The sequence below is a fragment of the Rhinolophus ferrumequinum genome, chromosome 17, assembly GCF_004115265.2.
Source record: "Rhinolophus ferrumequinum isolate MPI-CBG mRhiFer1 chromosome 17, mRhiFer1_v1.p, whole genome shotgun sequence".
In the NCBI taxonomy this organism is placed as follows: Eukaryota; Metazoa; Chordata; class Mammalia; order Chiroptera; family Rhinolophidae; genus Rhinolophus; species Rhinolophus ferrumequinum.
The window spans coordinates 51,900,478-51,919,929 of NC_046300.1; the positions used below are offsets into that span (position 1 = coordinate 51,900,478).

The 19,452-nt window shown below is 41.6% G+C and overlaps 1 protein-coding gene across 3 annotated transcripts in view; it reads right to left on the minus strand.

The window, feature by feature from the left end:
• ARHGEF3 (Rho guanine nucleotide exchange factor 3) overlaps positions 1-19,452 on the minus strand; it is a 285,970-nt gene that overhangs the window by 170,200 nt on the left and 96,318 nt on the right. For all 3 annotated transcript variants that reach the window (XM_033132821.1, XM_033132820.1, XM_033132822.1), the window contains exon 3: positions 15,452-15,518. In XM_033132821.1, the coding sequence (XP_032988712.1) occupies positions 15,452-15,518 (67 nt within the window). The remainder of the gene's footprint in view (positions 1-15,451; positions 15,519-19,452) is intronic.

Sequence of the window (19,452 nt, forward strand, 5' to 3'; positions counted from 1 at the left end):
GCACTTTTTGACATTTGACCTTTGAGTTATGTAACAGAAATATTTCTTAATACAGTAAAGAAGTTCGATACCACTAGATAACATAAAATTACACATAAGAGATATATTTAGTAGGCAACATTCATCTCGAAACCAAAACCCTAAAATAGAAAAAAAAATGCAAGTGGACAAATTAAAGGGAAATGGACATTTATTAAAGTAGAGAGATGATGTCAAGTAGGAGATATACTCAATGGAGGGGATTTAATGAACTACATCAGAATGACTAATGAAACACGATGGAGAAGTCACTTCCTGAGCAACGGGTGTTGAGAAAAAAGGAAGAGCAAATCGAGAACAAGTATTTTAGTGGCACATATGCAGGGCCTCTTAGTCACTCTGGATAATGAGTATATTTTTAAAAGAAGGGGAAAAAAAAGACATGACATCAAGACCATCAGAATAGGCAACAGGAGGCTTTATTATGTTTCAAGAACAGCATATCTTGTCCATCTGTACCAATTCTTTAGACTTGAAAAGACTATTTCAATCTAAAACTCAAGTTTTTTCCTTCCTTGAGAAGTTTTAGAATTTGGTGGTAAACTTATTGATCCCTGGCAAAGGTCTGACCCAAGAAAAACACATTCGATTTTAATTACACAATGGGAAACATACTTGGGGGTGGAGAGTATTTTTAAAAAGCAAAGTATCTTTTTGACACCAAAATTCCTACGCCAAGTTTGCAATCTACAGTGCTCTGAGTTTCAATAATAAATTAAACCTGTGAGGAGGAACACACAGATGGCCGCATTAGGTATTTTTCTCTAATTTTCCCATAGTGATATTCCACAGAATTATCCCAACCTATCATCCAGAACCCATAAAAATAATGTACCCCAACTCAGTAAGATGCAATTGAGTTATCTATTAATTCTTTGGAAAATTAACTCTTTTGGGGATGATGGTTTTAGAGCTGTGATTTCTCCTTTGGCTGAGTACACAGGATTCGTTCCTATAAACGTGTTTTCCTCCCCTCTCAAGCATCCAAGTAAGATTTATGGATTTTTTTGTTGTTGTTAGAAAAGGAAGACAAAATTCCTCCAAGTTCATCTTTACCAAGTTCTCTCATTTGAAACTCCTCCACAAACAGATACCTTATTTTAAAATTCCATCTTAAGTAACCATGGGATTCAGGCCAATTCATCGAATTTCTGACTTAGATTTATTCCTGTTGCCTGTTGGGGATGATTTTTATTCTGAAACCCTAAATCCTAAAAACTCCACTTCAAATTACCAGTTCAAATATTTGTCTTCTCACCTCAATTTTTCTTCCCCTTGATTATAAAAATTATGCATGCAAACACCCTGTAGAAACTTGGAAAAGTTAAAACAAAACAAAGAAAAACGTCACTTATAACCTTACTTATTGAGAGGAAATCATTATTCATATTTGGCATATTTTCTTTCAGTCCTCTTAAATGCATTTTTTTCATAGGAGGATCATTACTGTATATACAATTTTATTTCCTGATTTTAAAAACGTAACAATACAAATTTCCCCTGAATTAGCACTCTTTTCCAACATCCCCTTATGGCTGCATACCAGGTACTCATATGAATAAGACACAATTTACACCAACTGTCCCACATTATTGGACATTTAGACTTTTTCCATTTTTTTCCTATCATTATAATGAATGCTGCACTAAGCATCTCTGTGTATAAATCTTAATCCACATGTCTGGTGACTTCCACAGGATAGATTCCTAGAAGTGGAATTATTGGGCCAATAACCATAAATATGTTTATGGTTCTTGACACAAGTAGCTTCCCAGAAAGATGATCAAGTAACAATCCCACTGAATACCTGTGAGAACGTCCATCCTACTGCACCCTCACCAGCATTCCAAGTTACCACTTTTTGAAAGGCTGATAAATTCTGTAGGAGAAAAACACCACTTTGAAAAATTTCCAATCCTTAGACAAACCTGCCGAGGTCAATGATTTCAAATGTTCCCTCGCTATCAAAATCATCTTCTTTTATCACTCAAAACAAGATGTTAAACTTTCCCACATATAAAAATGCAATCAAAACCACAAACATGAGAAGAATGTAGTCATTTGTTGGATGTTTTCATTGGGCAACTAAGGTGCTTGTAGTTAAGAAGCCAAGAACAGCCAGTTCGGTGTACCAGTCTGTGACAGTACGGAGAGACGCCCAGTGCAGAGAGATGCAAGCAAAATAAATCCAGACCTGAACCCACTGCCAAACTTCACGAGATGCACAAGATTTCAATTACCATAAGTCAACACCTAGCAAACGGAATACATTAGAGTGTTCAAGAATATAACCAGACTACATTTAAGATTTATTTAATAGCTTTTTACACGAGAAAATTTCTTTCCTCCCTCTAAATTAAAGCATATTTCCATAAACATCCAATATGTCTTTGTTATTTCACGGTATATACGTGCAAAGAACAAAGGCTCAGTCTCCCACAACCCACATCCTGAACAGATCACTCCATAACATGGAAAAATATTAGATAAGTGGAAGGTTTTTCTACAATACTGGAAATGTTTTGGGGTATCTTCCCCACATTCTCTTTCCAGGAAATTTGCTCCACTTTCCCCAGTGTTGCCCACCATTTCTGCTCAGTGAACATAAGATAATAGTAGCAGTAGCAGCAGAGGGAAAGTATCTATTGAGCACTTAGCATGTCATACACCCAGTGCTAAATGCTCAATATAGATTATTTAATTTAATCCTCATAAAAACCCTATGAGCTAGACACATTTTTCAGACGGGGAATCTGAGTCTCGGTGAGGTTAGTCACTTGCCCAAGCTGGTGAATGGCAGATCCATGTGATCCTGACTCTCTGGCCAAATATGACTGAACCGAGGGAGATGGAAGCCCTTCTAAGAGCTGGCCAGCAGCCTGCCCACCACTTGTGAGGTCCAGCACAAGAAAGAAGAGCTGAGGCCATCCGAGTTTTCTTAGGGATTTGGAGATGGGGCAACTGAGCCTATCTCGTGAGCTGTGGGAGAGGGAGCTGCTGAAACGTCACGTCAGTTTGAGTCACAGCTGGCATCATGATTAGGCCAACAATGCCATGTGCAAGGAGAGGATACAGGGAGCAGGACCTACACATCAGCAGGTGAACGCAGAGAGAGAAAGAATGAAACCAACCCACAAAGAGAAATCCTGAGTTTCTGTAACTGCATGTTCTCATTAAATAGCCCCCTTTGAGCTAACAGGAGCAAGTGCCTGCCTGCTCTTTGCCAAGAGCTCCGTCTAAAATATCCACTAAGGAATCTACAGTGGAGTCGTTCCTCACTCAGAGGTTGGGCTCTCATTAGCATCTATCCTGTACAGCAAGTTAGCACCATTAAAAACAAGCCACCGCTGTTTGTCCCTCAGTGGAATGCAAGTAGCTGGCATCTCTTAGATGTTTTCCTGCCCCAATGTTTCACGTGAAACAAACCAAGTCTTTAAGCTGAAATTACCAGTTGATAAGAAATATAAAGAACAGAGGAGCAAGTTAATGACATCATAGGGAAGCAATCAGATAAATTCAAATGTAAGACATTCCATAAGCAACTCGTTTGATCTTTTCAAAAAGTCAATGTCATCTGAAAAAAAAAAGAAAAAAGAAAAAAAGTAGGGATGAGGGGAGTATTTGAGAATAAAAAAGACTAAAAAAACCACATAAACAAAATTAAACTGTGGTCCTCAATTGGATAAAAACAAATAAAAAATCCAACCAGATACAATGCATGCCCTTTGAATGGTTTTGGAGGGAACCAACTATAAAAGTTGATTGGGGGAAATATGAATATAGACTGAATGTTGGGGGATTATTGCTAACTTTCTTAGGTGTCATAATAATTTTATGTTTGGCAATTCAGGAAAATATCCTTATTCTTAGGACATATATACTGAAGTACTCAGAAGTAAAGGGTCATGATATCTGTAATTGTATTACTTTGAAATGATTTAGTAAAATAAAGCCCAATTGTATAAACAGCTAGTGATGGATAAATAGGTAAAGCAAAATGTTAGCAATTATTGATTCTATATGGTGGGTGTTCATTGCACTTATCTTTCAACTTTCTCTATGTTTGAAATTTTTCACAATAAAAAGTTGAAAAAATAGCACACATAGTAAAATTAATAATCATGGAAACCCCTTACAAAGACAGAAGATGAAGCCTGACATCCCTTCTCTCAATAAACCACACTCCATAGTTCCTCCTCCATTGCTAGAACAAACATTGTATCTACATCTTCAGTTTGGCCCACATGAAGCTGTTGTGTGTTTTTAGGGGGCACGTTGCACAAAAAGCCCATGTCAAGGTCTAGAGTCAGCATCATCCCATGAAAATCAACAGAGGGAAGAGCAGTCGTAACTTCTCTCCCTACTCCCTTTTCAAAGAGCAGGTTTAGTTGAATCTGCATAAACGAAATGCATATCTGATATAATTCCATTGCACCTTCCTTAAATCAGAGTTATGATTTAAAACGAATCCGCATCTGTTCCTAAAAAAGTAATCAGCCTCATTCCCCCTTTCTTTTCCTAAATGGATGTTAAGTCGAGTCAGCCCTGACGATACAAAAACACATTGTGCATTAGCAGCATTCTGAACGGAATGTTTCTTCCTCCCTGAACGTGTATTAACCAGGTCAGGGCACTGGTGGCTCATGTTGCTGCTACAGCACGTTATCCAGCTGGTTTCATGACCAGTACCCCGAGGAAGTCAGCAGTCACAGTCACGCACGAAAAGGCTGGTCCGGGAGCTATGTTCATTGAGATTTTAGGAGTTAGATGGCAGGAGAGAGCCTAGGTAGGGGATAACAAATGTGGGAGGCCCAAAAATCAAGTAAGAAAAGGATTCCCATCATCAGGCTTATATAGGGCAGTCCATTTAAAAAATGGGCTCTATGCAGTCAAGTTGCAATGAGCATTTGCTTTTAGAGAATATTTATTTCAATTATGGAAGATGAATACATTTGTAAGAATTACTCATCTTCGATAACAGAAATATTTTAAGTCATGTTAAGTATAAATAAGTGATTAGTAAATAGAACATGTGTATGCTAACTAAAGGTAGGAAAGGGTGGAAGGAGCAAAAAATACTAATATTCATGAGGTACCTGGTTACTAACTGTTTGTTTTGCACTAAATATGTCTGAGACTTATGAGGTACTGAGTATACAGAGGCACAGAATATATATGAGCACTTACTATATTAATACATAAGGCCGTAATTTGGCTACTCACTGGAGACATCTATTCTGGTGCCACGTGTCCTCTGCCCAAGAAATACAAATGAAATAGAAATTAGCCAGCTGTTCATCCAGCTAATTGACAAACTGCAGCTGTTGACCAGCTATCCTAGTCCTTGAGTCGTTTTGATAAAGCAAGTGTGTGTCATTGGCCCAGGGCACCTTCAGTCTGTGGGCCTCTTGCTTGAACTTCAACTCTCATCCTTGCAAGTCCATCATCAGTGGGAAAAGCCAACGCCGGATACATTGGCATTGTGAAGCCCGGAGTTCAGGTGGGATCTTTCCGTACCGCCTGCATCCTCTCTGGATGTTAAGTGACCCCATCTTTTCCCCCTTGCTTCTCGCTGTGTTTCAATTGGTCTAACGGATAGTGTGATGTGAGCATTTAAGGGGGGGGGCACTATTTAAAATAACAATGAGCTAAACCCAGTCTAATCGATTAAATGAGTTACATTATCTGTGAAGAGGAAAAAGCTGATGGGAGAGAATAAAAGTCAGTGACAGGATCTTCACCAACCCCCAAGCAAGAGGCTTCAATGTCCGTCCCAGTTTCTGACATGAACAGAAAATAGAGAGAGCATAATCTAATATGGAGGGGAAAAGGAAAACTGAGACGGAAGGTTCAGTTTCAGAAAAGGAGTTTTCCGAATGGGTGCATCCCCTGGATTCTCACCATCACCATACCTTCCCATGTCCTCAAATAGCATAGGGCCTTTTGGAGGTGACACGATCGCTGCCATGATATTGTTAGTGTAATAAAGGCGAAATTTGATTTAAATGAAAAATTAAAAACTCTATGAAAAGTAAAAAATGTGACAATGCAATACTAAGACTGATTCTTGGGTCACCTTCTATTTAAAACACTGACTAAGCTTCAATACTTCCCAATATTATAGAAATGGCTTCAGCCATTTCAGAATGCAATTTTCCAGGATCTTATATTCAATTGACTAATCCAGAGGACTATTATATTTATATCTTATAAGCAGTCTATTCATGCTCACAGACCAGACTGTAAAGGTTGCAAAAAATATATCAGTAACTAAATCGACTGCTTCTAACCAAACATGGAAGAGGAGAATTCATGAGTTTTGTCCACCTAAGAGTCAGACCCTGGGAATTAGGATGATTACCCTTTACTATGGGACGAGAGACGGGGAAGACTTTTATAGACAAGAATTGTTTGTATCTGCCTAGTGCCTCTCCCCATCTTCTAGAAACTGCCCTTCTCCTCTGCTACTATGGTTGTTACCAAAGGGGCCACCATAGTGGTATGGCAGAACTCTATGGCCATTGCTGATAGGTCAGGAGTATCCACCTGATCCAAGCTGGACCAATCAAAATTCCTCCTTAATAATTTTGGCTCTGAGACCGAAAAGACTGTCTCTCTGAACATGGCTGCATTTCCACAGTATGGAGAAATGGAGGGAGTCAGTCAGCAGAAAAATGTAGCAAATAACAGAGAAGAGTCGGTCACCCTTATGGGCTCCTGGTGGTTGGATCCAGGGCCTTCTGAGGCCCTGGTGCATTCCCTGAGATATTACCTCGACTTCTGTGATTTTAAAAACTCTCCTTGCTTAAACCAATTTGAGTTGAGTTTTTATCACTTGCAAAAAGATTTTCTAACTAACCCAAAAGACCAAAGTCAAAAGCACATTTTACTCTGCATAACTCTGGAACAAAAAGGGAACAATGAGATTGATTATTGCATAAAATAAACAAAGGCATCTATAAATTCTGCCTCAAAAGTGCAGAAATTGCGTAGCTGACATACAAGCCACTATGTCCCCAGAGACCTCACATGTGACTAAAAAAAGAAACTGCTTTTGAATCTAAATAAGAGCTTCAATGTGCCTGGCATATTTTTGGTGTCAGCAGACCAAAGGTGACACCAAAAATAATGGGCTTTTTCTCACAGGTGTCAGCATCTACTCGCCGGCTGGCCTCTCTACTGCCCGAAGGGAAATGAGACAAGAGGACTCAGAGGAAACCAGAGGTAGTCAGTTTCCTTTTGAGGGGGCGCCTCACATGGGAAAGGCATCTATTAGGTACACATATTTAGAAAACAATCATTTCAGGTAGAAGAGAACCGTAGTTATAGGGAGTTAATGTTTTCTGCACACTTAACTACATGGAGGCATGTTCAGATCACTTTATACACATGATAAGCAAGTCTCATATTTGAAGAAGATGGCATTGTTGTCCCCATTTTGCAGGGGATTTGATGCTCTGAAATGTGTCTTGTCTGAAGTTTGCAGTCGGCATTGTCACCCCAAATCATGTGCTTTTTCACTACTTAAGTTTTGTTATAACCTCCAAGCACTGTTCACCAAACTCAAAGTTTGGGCTGTCCAGGGGCAGGGGACAGGAAAGCTTCCCCCCAAGAATGCACGGAGGCAGTCTCTAGACTCTCAGGGAGGTGGGGAGCACAGTAGACAGGGTGGGGACAAATGCCTTGCAGCCCACCACAGCAGGTGCTGGCCTCTTCCGTGCCCCTGATTTTACCAGTCCCCAGATGTTTCGCCACAACCCACGCTCAGTCATGCACTCTGATGTTCTCTAAGCTCCAGAAAATTTGGAAATGAGCCTCCTCTTGTTTTGACTGTGGAAGGAGCTTGTTTTTCATTATTACACGTTTTGCTGTTTTTGCTAATTGTAAAAGCATTATATACTCTCTCTAAAAAATTCGGACAGTACCAAAAATATATAACTAACACAGCAACAGTTCCCTGGGACTCACCAAACACCCAGTTGTCAGTCAACAGTGATATTCCTCCAGACTTTTTTCTGTGTGTATATTAATATATCATCTCCCTACAAAAGGGGATTGTTTCAGTTTTGTTTTCATTTGCTTTTCTTTGCTTACTTGTTTCAACATATATGAATATATATATACATATATATATTTATATGTGTGTTTTACACTATATGCTTCTGCATCATTTGCATTCATGCAGCAATCACATGGCTGGGATCACAGGCTCTGAAGCCAGACTGCCTGGATTCAAAAGCTAGATCCACACCTTTATTGCTGTGGGAACTTAGGGACATGTAATTAAAGTTCTGGGCCTCGGTTTGTCCATCTGGAAACTGGACATAATAATAGTATCTACCTAATAGGATTGTTGGGAGGTGTGATGACATACAAACCACTGGAAACAGTAGCTAACATATTGAAAGAGCTAAATAAATGAAATATATTATTATAGTATTGGTCTTTTAAATTACTTTTGAAATTTAAAAATATTTTAAAACTATGAATTAGAATGAACAATTTGACTTTACTGGTCATATGTACTTTCCCTTGTGTGCTGCCTATAATGGAGGACAATTAAATTCACAAACTCATCCTAGAAAAAGTGCAACACACCTCATTGCTGAATATCACTACAGTCACCTTCAAAGTACCCCCGGGAAGCTATGCACCGACGCCAGTGCCTAGTCCACCCTTTAAAGCAATTTGGGAATTCTTTCTAAAATGGCCATCAGATCTGTCGTCGTGTTACCCTTGATGTCCTGAATTTCATCAAAATGTTTTCCTTTCAATATTTCCTTTATCTTCAGGTAAAGAAAGAAGTCATTGGGGGCCAGGTCAAATGAGTAGGGAGGGAGTTCCAACACAGTTATTTATTTACTGGCTAAAAACTCCCTCATGGTGCCATGTGAGCTGGTGTATTGTTGTGATGCAAGAGCCATGAATTGTTGGCAAAAAGTTCAGGTTGTTTTCGTCTAACTTTTTCACGCAGCCTTTTCAGCACTTCCAAATAGTAAACTTGGTTAACTGTTTGTCCAGTTAGTGCAAATTCATAATGAATAATCCCTGTGATATCAAAAAAGGTTAGCAACATTGTTGCAATAAGTTTGCGAACATAATTGTCAGACCTCGTATTCAGCTCCTTCAACTATTTACTTATCGAGTTTTCAAATTTATGTTATTGCTTTGCAAGAGTCCTTTATATTTTAGGGAAGTTGGTATAAGGTGAATATCACAAATATTTTCCCCACTTGCAAGTAATTTCATACTAAAGAGAAGTTCCTCAAAGGTGCTGGCAAAGAACACGGGCTTGGAATAAGGTAAGTTCAGGTTCGAATCCCAGCTCCACCACTTACTCCTCATGTAACCCACAAGGAAGCTGCTCTACTTTTAAACCTCTGGACAGTGGGCAGAATCCTAAGATGGTCCCCAAAATCCCTACCCCCTAGTGTACATACCTTGTATAGTCCCCTGCTCTTGAGTACAGGCAGAATCTGAGGACGTCATGTTATATCATCCCCATGATTACGTTACTAATCATTGACTTTTAGATAATCAACAGAAGATGATCTGGGTAAGCCTAATCTAATCGGTTGAGACCTTAAAAGAAACTGGGCTCTTCCTCAGATCAGAGAGATGTGAAGCTTAAGAGATATTTGGTGGGAGGGAGTTTCTCTGTTGCTGGCTTTGAAGATGGAGGGAGCCACTTGGGAAGGACCTGAGAGAGGCCACTAAGAGTGACCCCTAGCTGACAGTCTATAAAGAAACAGGGACATCAGTCCTACAACCACAAGGAACTAAATTCTTCCTATAATCTGAATAAGCTTGGATGAGGTCCTTGAGCCATAGATGAGACCCCACCCCATCTAACATCTTGATTTCAGTCTCTTGAGACCCTGAACAGAGAACTCGGTCATGCCATGTCCAAACTTCTGACCTACAGACCTGTGTGCTAATAAATGGGTGTTGTCTCAAGTTGCTAAAATTGGGTTCATTTGTTACACAGCAATAGAAAACTAACATACTCTATCTCCTCATCTGTAAAATGAGGATGAGGTTCAAATAACATCTTCCTCTTGGGATTGTTCTGGCAAATAATATATGCATAAAACACTCAACACAGTGCCTGGTATAACCTAAAAGAATTTTAGGGGTTAGTACCTGGGATTAATAGAGCTATTACTATTGTTTTCATAACTACTGATATAAAATGGGGTAACAAATTACTTTTTCACAAATATAATGGAGAAGATCAAAACTTTACAAATAAAGTTCAAGGGAGTTAGAAGGTAGTTAAAAGGATTTTAGATGGTAAAAAGTTTAACCATAGAGTATTCCCTTGTTTCTAGCACTTTCAAAAAGATCTTCATATCTAACTTCCTTTGAAGAAAGGTATGTGTCATCAGTCATGTTTTAAAGAGGCAATATGCCCTAATATCCTGGGGGTAGACGGTCCTGGTTTCACATGCTGGCTCTGCCACTTACTACGGCTATGATTCTAGGCAAGCTAGCTCATGGGGAGCTCAGTTTCCTCCTCTCTGAAATGGGAATAAATACTATCTGTCACGCAGGACTGCCATAACCTTGCTTGGAGCCAATGTTCAATAAATGGAGGTCAATGTACAAACTAAGGTTGGGAGAGAAAGCTGTGCTGCCTTATTCTGCAGAGGAGACATGGTAAGGCGACAATAAACACTGACATGCCGGGTGTGTTCTGAGTATCAGAGACTCTGCCACTCTACTGAGCTATGAATTGCAGAGCCTTTCAGTCTCTGAACCATCAAGAAACATTTCGCTACACTGAGGGTTTCCCAACTTCCTTCCAAACACAGGGCCTGCAATGTGCCAGGCAGCGTGGAGAAGGCAAAGGAGCACTGTCTGCAGACCAGGTTCCAGTCCTGATGTCTCCATCCCGAGTGGCCCTCGGAGCAGTCACCATTATCTCCTGTCTGTCTAGGTACCCGACGCCCTTTCCGCTACAGTAGTAAACTCTTCCTTGGAGCAAATGCCCTTCCCCACCTCACGGAAATGGCTCTAAGGGAGCAGTGGATCACAAAACCCTGCTCACCGAGCTCCCTCAGAGGGAGCACATGACCAAGGCCTGTCTAATCCTCTTGACCACAGTGACTGGCCAGGGTATAGTTATGTCACCCAGGCCAGGGCAATCAGAGCACTGGAGTTTCACATGTGGACCCTGGAAATGAAAACTTCTCTCTTTTCTCTAAGAAAATGTGGCTGTTTGTGGTCATCCTCGCCCTCCAAAAAAGTCCACATTCAGTAGGCAAAAATAAGACCAATACCCCAAGACTGAAAAAGCTGAGAGAGAGAGTATCCCTAAATATCAATATACCAGAAGCCTACCCATCTCTGTGTCACTCAGTCACACGAACCAATCGATTCCCCTTTCCACTTGACCTAGTTTTAATTGAATTTTTATCAGTTGTGAGCAAAAGAGTCCTGAATAATACACTAGACTTTGTTTTCGTCATCTGAAAAAATTAAAAGGTTGGGTCTACAATGTCCAAAGTCCCTTGCAAAGCCCCAGAGTCTAGAAATTTCTTCCCAAATGGCCTAGGCAAGAGTGAATTCTAGGCACTGGAGAAAGAGACAAAATGAGCATGGCCCCAAAATTTGGTTGATATTTAACTGAAACCTCAGTTCTGACACCTAATACAAAACCTTGCACAGTAGATCTTGCTAAATATTTCCTAGTTAACTAATTGGCAGTGGTAGAAGTTGTGCTCCTGAGATTTTCACATTTCTAGGGTGAGTTTCCTCCCTGAATCAGCCTCACACACCCACCACCCCCCACCACCCAGCTAACTGGAGGAGCTATAGCAAATATTTTCACAAGGAAGGATGGAAATTCTGAGCTCAGCACTGCCCCAAACAGATGGGGACCAGATGTGCAAAGAGCACCTGACAGAGGAGCTGTCTCGGAGCAAGACACCCCCCAGGGTCCCACCTCTCTCAGGCTCCCACCTTCTTATTCCCCACCACCACCCCCATTCTGTTCTGGTTTTACTCTTAATGTTCCCACCATAACTGCTTCCCTCTGTGAACGTATATGCAGCACGCATGGGTCTGGAGAGAGACAGGCACAGCACCACCCCTTGCCCGGGAGGGTGGGGGAGTCCTGGAGGGAGGGTGACACCTGGGGCCTCTGTATCCTTAGACAAGCCCGGGAACCCATGGACACACATGCAATTAATACCAATGACAACTCATCAAAGGGCTAAGCCACTGGGTAGGTATGAGGGACATGTCAGTCAATTGTCACCAACCCTTCCTGAGCCTTTCCATAGCCAAAAACGCCAGCCAAAAAAAGGAAAACCACAAATGCGACTCTTAATGCCTTCAGCAGTAATGCACATCTGCGGGGAATGTTTCCAGGAGAGACGAGGGGGCAGTGACAATACAGTTCACTCAGAACGACTTCTCTTGCAATTATTTTGAAACTCTTTCCCCAAAACGTCTACACCTTAAGCCACCGACCATTCCTCTCCTCCCCTCGTGCCGTCCCTGCTCTTTCCTTCGCCCTCCTGTGTCTTCCTCTTCACTCCCCTTCTAGAGCAATGTGGTTGCTGTTCCTCTTGCCTTCTCCCATCACCTCTTCTCCCCACCCCATCCCCAAACCCACAAATGCCCATGACCTTGGTGAACTAACACAAGAAGCTTCTTCTTTACAAGCTTAAAAGGAATGGAGTTCCAAATGCTTATAATGGTTTTCTCTGCCATATATATAAATATATGAAATTTGCTAGCAGAGATTCTAAAACTCTCCTTTTTCAATGAAGAAGAAAACAAAGTGTTCACAAAAAGCTTGTCCTGACCAAGGACACACGCACAGCTTAGTCCAATGGGCCTGGAAGTCTCATTTCATTATAGAAAATGTTTCAGCTGGAGAAAGCCTCAAATGTCTTCATCCTGGCATTCTGCATCCTTCTCGTTCTTCAGTTGCAATGACCATAATGGCTGCTACAAAGCATGCCCTGGGTAGAGTGAGAGTGTTCCCACTTGATTGGGTTCCTTTCCACCCCCATGTCACGGAGGATTACGTTCCAACGTGGAGAGAGATCAATTTGGACACAGAGGAATCTGGCAATTGACCAAGGCCTCAAACCATCTAACCTCTGGTATATCTTGATGTCAGTTTGTCTAACTTCACCCCCAGAGGCCAGAAGAAATCAAAGTAAGGACAAGACACCAAGGTAAACTCCACAATTGACCTAACCACCTAACAGACTCTAGTCACTCCAATACTTTTAACTACTTGGGAAAATCTTATGAGCAGGCTAAGAATGAGGTTCTGATATGAAGCTGAAGTCAACAATGCATTAAATTCTGTCACCTATTTGTTTACAATTATCCAGGGCAGTTAGTTTGTTCTCCTGTGGTGAATTACTAACTTTAATTGTTACCATTGCGAAGGATCACTTAAATCAAGCGTGTATCTAGTAAGTTCCTTCTTAGCAGCAAGTTCTATAAACCAGAGTTGTGTTCAAAATCTATAAAACACTTTTCAAAGGGAAACAGTTGAAGAGGTCTCCCAGCCATAGGTAGGGTAATCAATTGTCCCAGTCTGTCAGGCACTAAAGAGTTTCCCAAGACATGGGACTTTCAGTGCTAAAACCAGGACAGTCTCAGGCAAACTTGGGTGGTAGTTACCCTAGATGTACCCCAATATTGGCTAGTGACCACTGTTGAATCAGAGGAAGGGAAGGGTACACTGAAGGGAGGGCAGAGGGGGAGAGAACATAAATGCCTTCTAAAAGCCAGCTTGCTCACAGGAGAGCCAACTTATCTATCGTTCAAAACTGACTATAAATGTCAACTACTCCAAAGTGTGCGCAAACTATTTTGTCAACAAAGCGTTTATGGTCAATGACTGGGAAATGCTACCAACTCCATCAACTCTCATTAATGTAGCCGCCATGCACACCAATGCATCAAAGGTTCTGAGAAGTCCTGCAGCGGCGGACATATTTTACTTGGTGCATTCAGTGTGTCCCAAGCTTATTTGACCACACAAGCTCTTTTTCACTTAATGGTTATGATCATCCAACTGACCACCCTTTGAGAAGTGGGGGTTTTATCCACAAAGCCATAAACAACTTAAGAGGTATATGACTTAAATTCAGTAAGACATACACATCTACTTAAGACATCAACACGTTTCTCTTTGTACTCAGTGAAAAGCATATTGTAAACTTAGCTAAAATAGAGCCATGATTGATAGTATTTATTTGAATAAGACCTGGGGGAAATGACTGAGATCTGTATAGAATATTAAAGATGAATTAACAAGTAAAAACAGTGCTGAAAAAACTAAAGAGTTGAACTTGAAACACAATCTGAAGTGGATTTTGTGTCTGATGGATGTGAGAGATCTATTCATTCATTCATTCATTCACCAAATTAATTAAGCACATATGTGCCAGGCTCTGTGCTAGGCCCAGGGATGGAGCAGCGAACAAGAGAGAGTGACAAGGTCTCTACACACCTGATGCTTGGAGCTTCCAATCTCAAATTTCAGTAAGTGCTAACTAACAATCTTATTTTAACAATGAAAAGAAAGTGCAGGAGTCCATAGGAGGGAACTCTAGCTCAGACTCAGGGCTATGCTCACGACGGCTTCCCACAGGAGGTGATGTCAAGGTTTAGACCCAATGGATGAGGTGGGTGGGCCAGCAGCAGTGTGCATAGGAGTGCGGTGTTAGGCAGTGGGGAACAGTGTTCTGGGCAGAAGGAACAGCATGTGCAAAGTCTTGGTGAAACAGAGCTCAGAGCATTCTTTACACATGCAAGGGTCTTATCCCTGAGGTCAGAGCTATTATTCATTTTAGCACACAGTGCTAAATTCATTTAGCACTCCACACACTTTGACTATTATTATTATTACCGTTATTATGTTAAGGAAAAAAATTTTGCATCAGAAGGAGGTTAGATCTGACCCTTTCTCCACCTCTAAATATCTATGACTATGTGATTGGGAGAATTTTATGGTTCCCTTTAAAATCTGTTTAAAGCTTACAGATTTCTCCTTCTGGAAAACAAAGCTCCCCACAAAGTCATAAATCTAGGTATTAACAGACTATGTATTTCTGAATTATTTTTTCCTTCCTTGTGCACTGGTTCCCTCCATGTTCCCAAGAAAATGGCCACATGCCCACCTGAACAACCTTGACACCTCTGGACTTCTTCGCAAGATGCTTCCAGTAGTCCAAGACCTACACAGCAAGCAAACATCAGCGGACACTTATTTGGCCACTAATATTTTTTAATTAAACCACACCCGCTGATGTAAATATGACTTCCCCAAGTGGTGAAGCACAGAGTTCTCTTGGTGGAGACTTTTATTAATAAAGCAATCCCGACTGTGCCCTCTCTGGAGCATCCAGACTAGGACATACCCAGAGAAAACACTTACCCCTCTGAAATTCCAGGCTTTCGGAGAAGGAAACATGGAAAAGTTGTTCTGCCGCTGCCGTTTAGGCCTAGAAGAGGAGGGAAAAAAGGCAATATGTGCGTTATTCATTGGTTAGGTATTTAGAGGAAATCATCGACTTCAGATGCAGCTTTATCAGAAACAGAGATGCTTGGAGAAATGGCCCAGGCATAGGAGGCAGCTGGAGTTTTCTACAGCTCTTTAATCTTGAGCAGCCAAATTCACTCCAAACTCCCTCCCAGCTCCCCAGGAGGACAACTCCAGAGTCCCTTAAAATAGTCAACCCCGCACCCTTAAAAGAAAATCTAAAATTCAACCTGGATACAATCAACAAGCGAGACCAAACTCCCAATCTTGATCTTTATTTCTCACACACAAACAATTCCCAAATGGACACCATCAGGTGATGTTTATAGCTTTGGCTCAGCCTGGAACTCTCCCCTGTTGCACACACGCTGGGGAGCCCCAGCACCTCCACACTGGGCACACTTGAGCTCCAGACTTTTAAAGGGACAATCAACAGGACATGGAGCCACCGCCTAACAAGTCGAAACTGGTTTCCTCACCGATGAATTATTTCACATGAATCAATCTCCTCATACATGATGGAGGCAACTTCAAGTCAAGTCAGTACACGGGGCAGGCAACCAACCAGTACAGGGAAGGAAAGACGTGGCAATGTGGCTGGGCAGTGCCAGGCACACCTTGGTTCTGTCTTGTAAAGTCAGTCCATTTTGTAGCTGCCAACATGCCTTGTAGGGATGCCTTTTACAACGTCGGTAAATTACTCCTCCCCAAAATGTCGCATCGGTCAATCTGGATATTCAAATTTCATGTTTGCTTGAAGTACCACCTCCCTGAAAAGCATCCCTGGAAAAGGTCCACCTTGGACCTTCCTTGAGGTTTTAGTCACTGATGTGCCAAAAGGGAGTTGTTGGTTTTTTACACGATCATCACAGTGTTCCTTTGACCTCTCTGCCATAATCAGCAGCGACGCAAGGCAGAATGCTTGTCTTGACCACTGTGCAGGCCTTGCAGTGTCTCAGGCCTGAGTAAAAACTTTGATTGGCTCCACCATCCAAAGGAGCTAAACACAATACAAGGTCATTTTTATAATGGCAGCAGCTAACAGGTATTGAGTACTTAAAACAGAGATGCTAATACTTCATGTAGTCCACCTTATTGAGTCACACTGTGAGCTAGGGTTCATTACTGTACCCATTTGGTAAGAAAACAGAGGCCTAAGGATATTAAACAACTTGGCTATCATCACATAGAGGAAATCAGGATTCTGATCTCAAATGTCATGGTGTTTTCTTAGCTGTGTGACTCTGAGCTTGAGGCTTAATCACTTGAGTTTTCATATTCCTATGTGCAGAACAGGAAAAATAACGCCCAGTACGTAGAGTCAAGAGGAGATGAGGGCTCTAACTCCAGTTCTGTCACTGATAAATTCTCAACAGATGTCAGCACGGTGCCACCTACTCCCCTCCCCAAATCCTGGCTCCAAGAACAGCCTTCAAACAGGGGCCCAGGATTGACACAGAAGAGCGGGGACAACTCACCAAGACAGATGGGAACCCTCACTTACATGTCTTTCTATCCAGCCCCTTTCTCTGCCTCACCCTCCTCACCCACACATACAACAATAAAACCCCCGGCTAATCACATCTCAAGACAAACAGAGAACGTGTGGGTGGTTACTTAGATTTAATATCCTTCTCTATTAAGTAACATGCTGGTCTAAGTTCTTCCAAAAAGACATTTCTCTCTTAAAAAAAAAAAAAATTCTCTCCCCTCCTGGGTTATAATTGGGCTTTGCTTTCCTAACTATGTGATGAGCTTCACTGTTTCCAAAGCAACAACATATACCAGAACATTCTGAATAAAGGTTCAGTTCACAGAAAATGACGATCACAATAATTAATAGTGATTAAGTTATATGATGTGTCAGCGACTAGGCTAAGCACTTTGCCTACATAATCAAAGTCTCAAATAGTAAGACAGGCTATTATATTAGGTTATATTTATATGTTTTATATATATTATATATATTTATATTTATAAATTTATATTTATATTAATATATAACATATATGTTAATATATGATGTATAGGTAATATTATAATAGTGTTATATATTATAATATTTTATACATAACATTATAATGGCATTACATGCTTTAAAAAATAATATATTACAACTTTATATCATAATACATTTTCATATACTATTATGGTATAATGCAGACATTGTCATTACCCCATTTTATAGATGAGATAAACTGAGGCTCAGAGAGGTTCAACCACATGCCGTTAAGTCACACAGCGGGTAGGTGGCCAAGTTGGAAATCATACCCAGATGTGTCTGACTCCAGATTCAGAGTGTGTAGCCCCTCTAAAGTAGAGAGAAGCCCCACCAAAGAGGGCAGAGCGTGCTTTTAGAAGAATGCAGCCTGGGGGGTTCCTTGTGGGAGGGCATCAGTTTAGCAGGGCCTCCTACTACGAGGCCTGTTTGGGCAAAGAAACAGCATCAGAGCAAGTCTGTCAATCCAGGGCAACATGGACACACCCCTTTGGGGGTGGGGAAACTGCCAGGAAACCTACAGAGAGAAAGGCTGTCCCTAGCTGTTAGCCACCCCCATCCTTGCATTCCACCACCAGGCTTCCAGATCATTCATATTAGCTGGAGTCCCTTTAAACAATCTAATCCGGCATCATAAGAGTCTCCTGATAGTTTCCTGCTTCTCCCCAGCCAAACGCTACCACCCAGGTGGCTGTAAAGGACAGCTGCAGGGAATAAAACCCACTCTCCTGAGAAAGCTTCTGCATGAAGGGCCTGAGGAACAACGGCAGCATAAAGTACACCATCTCAGAAGCCTGTCAAGGCTAGGTCCTCCCACAGGAGGGCAACAGTCCTGGGTATCTTCCTTCTGTTTTAGAAGCAACTTCTCTGCACTGTCAGCAAAAATCCCAGTGAGAAAATGACACTTGGGTCTACAGGTCTCCCGGACACGAAGACATGCAGTGGGACCTCCTCATAGGGCCGGGAGGAGTTACCTATAGTGTGTCCAGTCCTCGGGCACCTAACACGAACAAGGCCTGTGCACAGTGCAACATGCGTGCTTAGGAAGCATGGCCTACCCACAGATGTCAGGGGACCGTGCTGCCCAGGGAGGGGCTGATCAGAAGGCAGGGACAGGCGTGCAGCAGGAGAGACACTTGCCAAGAAGGAGGTTACATCCCTAGGAAAAGTTGCAAAGAAAAGTTATAGACTCCCCACCCTCAGACGGCTTACAGTAGAAATGGAGACACGCCCACAGTAGGAGCGAAAAGTCAGGATTCAAGGTGCATTTAGGGAACCATCTCAAACTCGGGTATGTGTACGGCTGGAATCAAAGAGCATAAGCTCAGTAGCAACAGGCCTGAGGGTTGACAACAGAATGTATTTTCCCACCACGTGAAAACAAACGTGACTCTTTCCCACTGCCTTGAGAAAAGGACTAAGGCCCGTTTCCAGAACAGCCCCTAAGAGTGGGGTTTCGGAAGCGGACACTGGATTGCTTCTGCAGCCCCTGCACTGTGTGAGGACAAGAGGCTGCTGTTCAGGGTAGAAATGATCTGGGCTCCAAGAGCGGCTCCTCCCTTTCTTGCTGAGGGACGTCAACCAGGTTGCCGACTCTCAACTCCCTCTGACCCTCCATTTTCTCATCTGTAAAGTGGGGTAACAATATCTTTTCACAAAATTGAAGCATTAAATTAATATACTGTATAAACTGCTTAGCAGAGAGTCTGGCACTTAATAGGTGCTTAAATTGGCTGTTGTATTATTATTATTATTATTATTATTATTATTATTATTATTATAAAGATTTCTTTAACCCAATAAGGGGGAATGTTACTTATCATTATCGTTGGCAAGGCTCATGTTGGAGAGACAATGAAATATACACTAATTCTTACAGATTGGATAAAATACAAGT